The 11619-nt window shown below is 35.1% G+C and overlaps 1 protein-coding gene across 1 annotated transcript; it reads right to left on the reverse strand.

The window, feature by feature from the left end:
• Window positions 1-621: 621 nt before the first annotated feature.
• Window positions 622-10182, reverse strand: LOC123322608. The gene is made up of 3 exons (XM_044910562.1): window positions 9971-10182; window positions 6261-6713; window positions 622-884 (listed from the first exon to the last, which is right to left on the reverse strand). The coding sequence occupies exons 2-3, from the start codon at window positions 6665-6667 to the stop codon at window positions 713-715; spliced, it is 579 nt and encodes a 192-aa protein (XP_044766497.1). The 5' UTR covers window positions 6668-6713; window positions 9971-10182; the 3' UTR covers window positions 622-712.
• Window positions 10183-11619: the final 1437 nt, after the last annotated feature.

Consider the following 11619-nt stretch of genomic DNA (forward strand, 5'->3'; position numbering starts at 1 on the left):
AGGAGGATGGGGTTTTTAAGAGAAACCAGGGCGTCGTTGTGAGGAATATTTACAATTCACCTACTCTGTAGAATCCTACATTCAACAATGACTCCCATGCAGAATAACGAAAGTACAACTATTCGTCAAAGACTAAAGGAGGGTTTGAGGGTTCGCTAAAAAGACCACGGTCGGTCAGGAAATAAATGAACTGAAGCACACATTTCTGCGCTTCCAAGAAGGTAGAATTCAAGTAATGGCAAATAAACCGAGGTAATTATCTATCAGTATTTTACAGCACTTGGGGAGCATATGTTGTGGTGAACATTAAAAAATAATATATACTGCGTCATATCTGAAGAAATTCAATAGTAACGATCTAGTAACGATAGATGAGAAATCATTAATTTTTGATTATTTTTGGGATGATATCTAAAAATGTAACCATTGAAAAATATCAGAATTAGAATTAAGTATAAGTTCATCGACCAAAATTTGTATTTTGAATGAAATTTTGATCAATCTCACAAGTTCATCCTTATAAAAATCGTCTCCACGTTAACACAATGTTGTATGGGAGCCTGGTATATTTGGAAGTAGGATCGTGAGTAAAGGTTTGAAGGAAATTGAGGTTTACCTTGATATCACGAAAAATAACATGTAATTCAATATGAGCTACAGAAGAAAAGATTATGAGTACAATTATAATATATACACAGCATGAAGTATTTCATTAGAGAGCTAATGATAACCCCGAAAAATTTGATCGTGTAGAGTTTGAGGACAGAATACCTATCACAACTATAAGTATCACAATTATGATGGCCATTATTCCAACTGTCAAACCAAGAATCCTTTCACATCTAGACCATTTGGAACAGCAACAGTATTGTTCACGGATAACTCTAAAAAGAAAGAAATATCAGCATTTAGATATAGCAGAAACAAGAACGATTCTACCAAAAAGAATTGATTTAGATGCATACCACCCGCCGATATTGGATATCAAAAAGTTTTACGATCTGAATTGAAGTAGCCTATTTGGCATCGTTGGTACAACAGTACAACTGAATAGAGAACGTTCCACCGAAGAGAGTTGAGCTAAACCCAAACGGCGATTTAAGCTTAAGTTTACCAGGGGTCTGATGAATTCATAATTTCAAACTAAACTCAGGCGATTGTTTTTCCACCGCCGTATCATTAAGATAGCTGAGTGTAATTTAAAAAAATCACTAGGATTATACATTATTTCAGGCTCTGAATGTTACTTCATTAACCTATTTGAAAACAATTCACTCAATAATGGGATATATAGGTAGCTTCATTTCTAAACCATCCTATTTACGAACCTACTGAATAAGAGGAAATATGGGACATACGCCATTATCTTCGTCTGGGTGCCGATTTGGAGGGGATTGAACCGGCTACTAGGTACTAGTAATTGATTAGGGTCCGTCAATTCCAAGCGTTTTTCATCGGAGAAGGAGTTGTGTGGGCCTGACGAGGTCAAATGAGACCGAAACCATGGTCAGCATCTACACTTCTTCGGTGGAACGTTCTCCCTTTCGTTGTCCTGACGATGACAAATTGGATTTAGATCGTAGCACTTATTGTTGTTCATATAAGGGGGTAGTATGCATCTTAATTAATTCTTATTATTCGTCCTATTAACCTCACGAAACAAATCGAATTTAACGTATCTTCAACAAAAGGCCTAGTAGACCCTTCACCATAAGTGAATTAAATGCTTTCCAATCGTCTGTGATGTAAATTTTTGGCGAGTTTACGCAGTGTTACTTAGAAATAAGACCCAATAAAGGAACCGATCTAAATTACAGACACGGCAATCAATTGAACGCCATCTGACAATTAGATTGTTTCGTTGTGCTGTGGGTTGCATCCAACCTCAAGATTTATTTACACTTCATTTCCAGTGTCACATTTTGGCGAATAACGAATAGTGTAATCTTCACCTACTGAATATTCTTTTGCATTATGATAAGCATAGGGATTTACCATATACCCATTGGAACTTTGCGATAGTACAAATCGAAATTATTCCAACCTTCAAAACTGGTTTCAGTCAATGCCCACACAAATTAGGTAGGTATGTTGAAAATTCGAATGGAAAGCGTAACGAGCGGAAGAGAACTTTCCATAAAACTTTAACTTCTGTACAACGATTTTCCATTTATGATTCGCGTTCAGAGAATAAATTTTCATCAGTAAGTGACCGTGACTAGGTTTCAAGCGTTTAATGCTTTTTTTATGCTCGAAAATTGTTAATTGAAGGGTTGTATGCCAAGTGCTACATAGCCCAAATATATAATATAGTTGAACAGCATAATAACCAATCAAACATTTCACAGGCATAATTATTTATTGGGTTAATTTAAAAGACCAATGTGATACTGTGACTTAGTAATGACTATTGTTGTTTCGTCCTCAGTTTTATGATTATTTGTGATGACAATAGAGATCAACTGGCAATAGCCCTGATGATGATTTAAAATAAATCGAAACGTCGGCATTTTGTCCAACTGGGTCTCTGCAATCCAGATCAACAAGAACCCTGTCATTACTAAGTCACATAATTTTTTTTTTAATTTGAAATCAATTGGATAAATCTTGTATTCACAGAAAGTCATGTAATGTCGAGCGTAATGTGGAACACAAAAAATGGTTTCAGGGATGTACTACAAAATAATTGTTCATTATTTTCGAATTTCTTCAGTGTATACTATTCATGAATGAATTTTGAAAATGGGCCTCCATAAGAAATGTCGAGAAACTGTCAGGTTCCGATTCGATTTAAAAAATGTTCGTAGATTACTTTATTTTCGACGGATGTATTTGCGAGGAAGTTCAATCAAAAATTTTTCTTTCGAAATGTTATTTCGAGATAGAAGCACTGCTCTATTATGAAAATCCTCTTGTAAAACTGTAACGCTGTGAAATTCATTCTAACATTTCTCCTGTACTTTATAATAATATGCTAGGAAAGAAATTGAATATCCTTCGATTGAACAAGGAAGTCACTGACGAGTGCTGAAATAAAAACTACTAGCAAAAACCAAAATGATTAAAAAACAATAAAAAGTTTCAACATTTCATTGCTTTCATATAAATCATTTCATTTTCCAAACATTTATATGCTTATTTATTATTTATACAGGGTGAGTCTTTGACTCTTACAAATATTTCAACAGTAGATTCTTGAGATGAAAAGAAACACTTTCTTCATTTACGGTTTCATCGAATGAATTTCGAAATATTCTCATTTATTCGATATCATCCATTTTCTCAATATGATATATATATATAACGTACCATAAAAATACCAAAAATTCAAAGAACTTGAATTGAAATTGAAACTAAGTTGGACGCTATCTAATGAATCTTTGAACATTTTATAAAATGAAAGTATTCTTCATATTTCCTCGTATATTGCGTCATTTTTGATTAATTTGATGTTCAAAAATTGAAAAGTATCTGAGCGATTTGAAAAATTGGGTACTTAAGCTAAATACAACTCTGCTTAAATGATACACAGATGCGTCGTGTCACAAATTTAGCTAGTTATTCTGAAGGTAATTTTGTTTTTTCAGGGGTGGCACAGCACATTGGAAAAAGTTTATATGGATATACACTGCGCAAAAAAATTAACGCACATTATAGAAATCTCAAATTTCTTCTACAACTGCAGGTGTTCTCAATGATAATTATTTTTATCAGAATTATGCATGCATATGTTATCCACTTTCGGTTTTCTTCAATACAGATGTTTTTTCCGAGCAGGAATAAAAAAGGATGATATTATCAGATTTTGAATGAATTGGCTCCATTCTAAAATCAGTTGTTCTCGATCAATTCTAGTGATCAATAGTTTTTCTTTCGGTTGATTTTCTACACTAGAAGAACACTCGAGAAGAAGGGTGGACATACAAAAAAATTGCAGAAAGGTTTGGAGTTTCCCATACGAGTGTGTCCAGAATGTTGCAGCGATTCAGGGAGACAGGTATGAATGTCCGAAGACCAGGACAGGCTAGACCACGAGTAACAACTGCCATTCAAGAACGTTACTTGAGAGTTTCTTCGTTGAGACAACGGTTTGCAACCGCTCGCCTCCTTCAAATTCAGCTTGAGCAAACTCATGAGGTGCAAATTAGCACTCAGACAATAAGAAATCGCCTCAGAGAATATGATTTAAGGCCTCGTGTCGCGGCAAGAGGCCCAGCTCTTACCCCAGCCCATCGAAGGGCGCGTTTGGAGCATATCCATTGGGAAGAGGCCGATTGGGAAAGAGTTCTCTACACAGATGAGTCTAGATTCTGCCTCTACCATTGTGATCGACGTTCCCTTGTATACAGACGTCCACATGAAAGATATGCTCAGTGCAATTTCCTGAATACTACTGGTTTCGGGGGAGGATCGATTATGGTATGAGGTGGAATATCTTTGACTGCTCGCACAAACCTAGTGGTCGTTGATAATGGAGCTATGAATGTTGATAAGTATATAAGGAACATTCTTGAAGAGCATGTAGTGCCATTTGCCCCATACATTGGTGAAAATTTCATTTTTATGGACGATAATGCTTTCGATAATGCCAGACCCCATCGTGCGCGCATCGTTCAGGAGTACCTTGAAGAGGTTGAAGTCTCTCGAATGGAATGGCCAGCAAGAAGTCCAGATCTCAATCCGATTGAGCAGGTTTGGGACAACCTCAATAGAAGGCTGAGAAGTTCAGAAAATCATCCAGCTACTCTTAATGACTTGAAATCCAACTCGGAGAAATCTGGGAAGGATTAGATCAGAACATTTTAAGATCACTCATTTTGAGTATGAACCGTCGTTGCCGAGCTGTAATTAACGCAAGGGGTGGAAATACCAAGTATTAAATCACTTATCAGCATTTCAGTATTTTGAAAATTGTTCATTTCTCTTCTTTCACATAAGATTCGGTGAAATCCTGAATTTTTCTTCCATTTAATGTGTCTTGTTTCGTTCAAAACCTTCCCGAGAGAACATAAAAAACAAGTTATAAAGTCAATGTAGAGTTAACTTTCATTAAAATTGAGATTTTCAGAATGTGCGTTAATTTTTTTGCGCAGTGTATCTTTTTATGATGGCCGAATCGGTAGAGGAAGAAATGTTAAAATATTTGTACGAGTCAAGATTCACTCAATAAGGGTATTACATTCTAAGTGGTAATTACTGATCATGGTTGCTTCATTATTGAATATGTTTTGGGAAACGCTTACACTATCAAGATTATTGAAGGATATTGGCTCAAAATAAGGGTCGTTCCAAAAATATTCGTTTTCCATTATTGCATTTGGTTATGAATCTGAAGGTTGATGACCTTCGTTTGAACACAGCGTTCAGCTGCGAAAATACGTCAATATTTCAATCACATTAACCTCTAGCCTAATTTTGCACATGAACATTTCTGAGAGAATTTCCTAGCTGTTTCTCAAATCATCCGAAACTCTCACTTGGTAGTTTAATAAGAGTTGGTAACCAATGATGATTGGGTAATTATTTCTGTAGTTCGACCACAGAAAAGAAATATCACCTAGAAGAGTATTTCGTTAAATCAACATTTACAATAACCATAATCTCCTCAATTTGTTTGAGAGACCAAATTACAAGCAACAATACTGAATTTGAAATATCTTCGATGCATAGACATAAATGTAATTGATCTATGGGTCAATACCAACCTAAATTCCAAAATTTAAAATCCTACTGCAAGGACTTAATAGTCCTGATAATGCAATATAATTTAGACTTTTCACAGCTGTACGCGATGTCATTCATTCCTGAAGCAAGTATACAAGGTGAATCGGAATTTTCGAGCAATATTATTATATTTCTAGGATTTATTAATTTATGAGCAAATTGGGATAGCAAAATAAGTAATTCGCTTATGCTTCTTCGATTCTGTGGATTCGTTTAGGGTAGATTTCAATGGGCGAATTCGGAATTACACTTTTCTGCCATAAGGCTCGGGACAGAGAAGCTTATCAGATGTTGGTCGCCTATCTTTGCTATGAGAAGGTTATATACTCTTGAAAGACGAACATATCCATATTTTAGCCTAAATTATTCAAGACCGGTTGATTTTTGCTGGATATGTCACGAGTACCTTCTTCAAAAGAAGCTGCTTACCTACAGACAGTGACTGACTTATACGTTTCCTCTGAAAAATTAATATATTATGGACTACTCCAAATTGAATTGAAAAATGACCGTAATGCTCCCTTAAAAATACTCACGTTAAACTTTGCACGCTCGAATTTATGTCCGTTGATCTAACGCTATTGGGTACACTGTTGGTTCTTGTGATGTTTCTGTTTTGCACCGAAATGTTATTCCCATTTCGACGACTGGAATGACCTGTCTCCGGTGCGATGTAACTGTTTCTTGTCGTCGAATCGGACGATTTTCCCTCACATGGTCCATCAGTCTTCATAGACTGATCTGTACGGGCAATAGGAATTTCTGTATCTTGCTTTTTATGGTTCGAAGAATTATCCTCTTCCGTTGTTTCTTGAATGACCGGCGGTATTCTATCTGTAGCATTACGGTGAACTTTATTTTTGGAGGTTGACGTCTTCTCGTGCGCCTCAACTACAATCGGTTTCTCTGGAGCGTTTACTCTCTTCTTAGCAATTAACCCCATTTTTTACAACACATTGGAGAAGATTCACATTTTGTGTGTCTGCAACCTATAAGAGAAACTATTAGTTCAGTATTCGAATATATAAATACCACCAAAGACGAAATACAGTTTTAAAAAAATTGTCCCAAAATATTGATCTAATCCCAATGAGCTTGCCAGTGCAATTCAATTTGATTAGCGTATTTGAGGCAAATCCTTAATTGAATCGAAATTGTTTTGCAGAATTTTTTCTAGGATGAGTTATTTAACCACTACACGTAAGTCGCCATCACAATACCGATATATAGAGTCATTCGGGGCAACTCTGCGCACTTTTGCCTTTCAACTTTCAAGCCATACCCTGTTTCAAATGTGGAAATTAGGAAAATTAAAACATATTCATAAGATAGAGAATTTTCTGATCTATAAAAAAACATCAAAAAGCAAACAAACAAAAATGTTTTCTTTCCGCAAAAAGAAATTTAATGGTGAAAGTCGGAGTGCGTTCACATGCCCCGTATTGCGGGTAAGTGTGCGCACCCTCACGGGGTAAGTGAACGCAGTGCTTAGTGAACCACACAATCAAAACAAATTACAAAATAGTGTCATAAAAATGTTATAATATTAGAGAAATACTGTTTATTCTCAATACAGAAGCGCCTTTTTACAAGCATTGCATTATTGTTCGTGCCACCATTCATGGTGAACACAACACTTGATACATTCCCCTGTTGGTGGCTCTTCATATTTTTCTGAACAAATAGGACAATATTGATCGAGTCTCAACCAAGAAAATCAACAAGGTCATAATTTATTCCTCACAGAGCAAATGCCCATATAACGAATCTATGCGCACACTTTCCCCAAATTTGAATTGACGTTCTTATAGAGTTGAGCAGCTAAGAAAACCTAAAATTTTTGATTATATATTTAGATTAATATGCGCATAATCGAATAAAATATTGTTTAACACTTTCGGACTCGGAACTTGGACCTGGCAGATTTTGCAGAGATGCTAAAAATTAACAAGAAAACTGGTGGATTTGATTGATTGCAAATAAAAAGTTAACGAAACGTCGCACGGCGCACTCTTATGAAAAACTAATTTGGCGATTCTGCGCCCTTGCTTCACCCAAATGAACCCCTCTTTCATACATTGCATAGTCGAGATATACGCACTGCGCACACTTACCCTCTGCGCTCAGTTACCCCGAATGACTCTACAGCTATGTAATTGCGATGTGATAGCAAAACAAGTTTTGCACTTGAATTATGTGATTCAATTCCTTCATTCAGCTTCTTTCATTCAGACTCGCGTAATGCTAATGACCAACAATTTTCTGAATATTTTGAGCCTTTTGTATTAGAAACTTCAAGAAAAGTTATGAGACTATTCGGAAACTAAGAAGTTCGATCTCAAAATTTCAAGAAAATAGGGAACGGAGACAACATTTTCGCTGTCAACATGGACTTTTTCATGGGTTATGGGAAAACACTAGGTTTTCACGTATATGCTGACGTTACTAAGGAATAAATTTTTTATTTTTCTCAGTACTTCCACCTTCAAATATATCTCGACTATACAAAGATTATAGAGTAGAAAGTTAGGAAACGCCCTCATATCTCTAGTACTGAAAACTGAAGGGAGATTTTCTAAATTTTGTAGATAGAACCAGTTACAGTAAAACTTCGTATAATTTCAGTTTAAGTATCAGGTATAGTTACTGAAACAGCTGATCCCAAATCATTGAAAGTAGCAATGCATGTCTTCTACATGCGCACATTATGCCCATAAATTAATGCAACCTAAAATGTATAAAACTTTTTTCGCTAAATATATCTTATCCGGTGCTTCTGTAATAAGGTTATGGATGTAATTTGCCGTAAACATCTTCTACGGTTAACTACGTCGCACTGTCGCTCAAGGAATGTTTTCAGTTTAAAGTACTCTGCAATAAGCAATATCTAATAGTTGAGTCTTTGACTCGTAAAAATATTATAACAGTAGATTCTTGAGGTCAAAAGAAACACTTTTTTCCCATACCATTTTTTCCAATTCTGCTCTGATAAAAAGATATAGCCATTTTGCTTTCATAATGAGCTGTGTCACCCCTGGAAAGTCAAAATTACTTTAAGAATAACTAGCTGAATCTGTAACAATACACATCTATGGTTCTTTTAAACAAAAATGTATTTTTAAATTTCACAGATACTTTTTAATTTTCGAATATCAAATTACTCGAAAAAGGAGCATTCTTTGAATTTTTGATATTTTTATGGTGAGCACTGGTCATAATGAGAAAACTGGAAGACGTGGGTTATATCTTGTGTTCGAAAAGGATTCAATAAACGAATGAAGAATTATATTTCGAAATTCATTTCATTCGAAGAAGCCGTATGTGAGAACTAAAAATAATTTTTTTTATGGTTTCATAACAACCTGTATCTTTCAAACCGAGCTGATTCGGAAAAAATGGTAAGAGAAAAGTTTTCCTCTTACTTCAAGAATCTACTGTTAAAATATTTGTACAGTCGAAGACTTCCCCTCTATTAATAATCAGCATTTAGTATTTTGTCCATAATCCGAATTACTTTGGATTTTTTTCGCCAAGTCGCTGAAATAAGCCATTAAATCGTTCTCAGAAAACAATTTCGCATTTCGATTCTCTTCCCACTACAGAAATAGGTTATAAGCTTGATTGCATATGTTGAAGATGGATTTACACGGGAAAAGTGAAAATTCGAGTTCCATGATGAAATGGTTAGAAAACCAAATCCCAAAAATAAGATGAGAGTTGATAAAGAACCTATCAGTGATCAAATCATCGTGAGTAACAAAAGGTTTATCCATTTTGGAGAAATGTTAAAAATACTATAAAAAAACTCCACCCCCCGTAGAGGTTACATAACAAACTTTGTAATGGTGAAAGACCTTACCTTTTCGAATTTTTCTCTATATAATACCGCATATTTGAATTTTCTAACCACTTCCTAATTGGTGATAGATTTTTCATAAAAAATAGCTCATCATTGGAAGAATACGTTGCGTTGAAAAAATTTTGTAGTACATATCACTTTTTTCCATTCTATGCTTTTCCATTTTATTCATATTGTCATTGAAAAAATGCATTCAAATATTAATTTAATGCAAGTATTATATTCGGAATGCCCATTAATGAATTATCGATTGAAAACAAATCGATGTTTATTCGTTCATCAAGTGTTGATTAACCGATCAATCTTTGTAAGACCCAGCTTAGATAGAGCAATATTTTTCAAATTCTTGACATGTATGGCTAAGAAGCTTTTCCATGTCAAACTCACCCTTTTCGTACTTGCACAAATAGTTCAATTCTGAAGATACTTGTCAAAATGAATATTTTACCTCCTTCTATTTCTAATTCACAATTCGAATACAACTTTCTAATCTAGGTACTCAGCCAGTTTCACTCGATTCAATCCTGCAATATTGGAAAAGAGATATTTCTGCACACTAACCCACAGATCCGTATTGATATCCGCAGAACACTGAGATTGTTGTGTATGATCATGAAGGTATGACATTGGATGAGATAAGATAAGGATATTCAATTCGAATTCTCCAATGAGGAGTGCAAAATAGAAACAGTGGGATGAATATTTTATACTTCTAGATAATGGTGAAGATTTAATATGGGTTAACATTTCCGAAGACTTCAAGCTATTCCCTTACATATTCATAACAATCATGATTTCCACAGGCTAAACCAATAGATATCAAGCCGACTCACCAATTAAATTTGCTTCTCACTGAATGGGAATAATATCTCTAGATAAATATCGAAATAACTGAGACGAATTTCGATTATTCAAGAATGTATTGGGCAGGAGTCATTAATATGTATTCTATGAGATGAATTCATACACCAAGATTCAGGAGCCAATCAGCTTAAGATAGTTTCTGAAATGTGATTTTGGTGAGCTTGTTCTTGGAAAACAGAGCGTTATCTTTTGGAATTTTCCTCCAGAATGGGTATCAAACCATTGGAGTGGACTAACTGATGAAGAATTCGTGATCAAATTCAATTATGTCCGCTAGTCCAAGCAGCCCCAAAACTACAGATCAATAATAATAATAAGCCAACTATCGGCTTTTGGTAAAGTAATTGAAAGAGTAATAGCCAAGAGGCTCACTGAAGGAACTGAATACACGAATTCCTCATCAGCAGAGCAATTTGGGCTCAGGAAAAAACACTAAGGCGCAGTTTCACAATATATGGTTAACCCAAAGTTATGTAGTGACCAGTGGTAAAATCAAAAATTCTGTTTCACAATCACAAAGTGTGGTTTATCGTTTGACCTAAAGTTAACTTGTGGTTGACCTAAGCCCGAAACTAAGAGTTACCTGGACATAGAATTTTCGTGGCTTATGCATTTCTGCATAGATAACATATTTTGAGTTCTTTCAGAGACAATTCAGCATTTCTTCGAGATTACTGGTTAGGAAGCGTTTCACATGTATTGGGTGTTCATTAGTTATTATTAATGAACATCGTGGACGATTATAATCTGAATACTCATAGTAGTGATGAGGAAACAGTAAGGCCCAGAAGATTAGGAGCTAGGAGGAATTATTTTGAGGAATATGTCGACTTGGATTTCTTCTGTAGATTCAGACTGCGGAAAAGGACCGAAAATATTTTACATCAGATTGTTCACATAATTAAGCAAACCACTGAAAAGTTAGACCATTGTGCTTTTTTATGTCAATAACATGTTCAATATTGTAGGAATGAATTTTTATCATCTAGGCAGCAATTGCTACTAGCTCTGAATTTTTATACCATTTTTAAGAATTGCAGGTGATTTTGAAGCTGTGAGCAAGGCTACAGCAAGAATTTAAAGAAAGTTAGTGAAGCCATTGCGTCATCAAAACCTAATTATACATATACCACATGATGATAAAATATGAGTAGTTAGGCGAAAATTTTTTG

This window comes from Coccinella septempunctata, chromosome 1 (assembly GCF_907165205.1).
Source record: "Coccinella septempunctata chromosome 1, icCocSept1.1, whole genome shotgun sequence".
Lineage (NCBI taxonomy): Eukaryota > Metazoa > Arthropoda > Insecta > Coleoptera > Coccinellidae > Coccinella > Coccinella septempunctata.

Bases quoted from the DNA above. Each gene is read 5' to 3' on its own strand.
- LOC123322608 (XM_044910562.1), bottom strand. From the start codon at position 6,667: ATGGGGTTAATTGCTAAGAAGAGAGTAAACGCTCCAGAGAAACCGATT. The intron at 885-6,260 runs GTGAGTATTTTT...CTTTCTTTTTAG, and splicing joins TCGAGCGTGCAAAGTTTAAC to AGTTATCCGTGAACAATACT.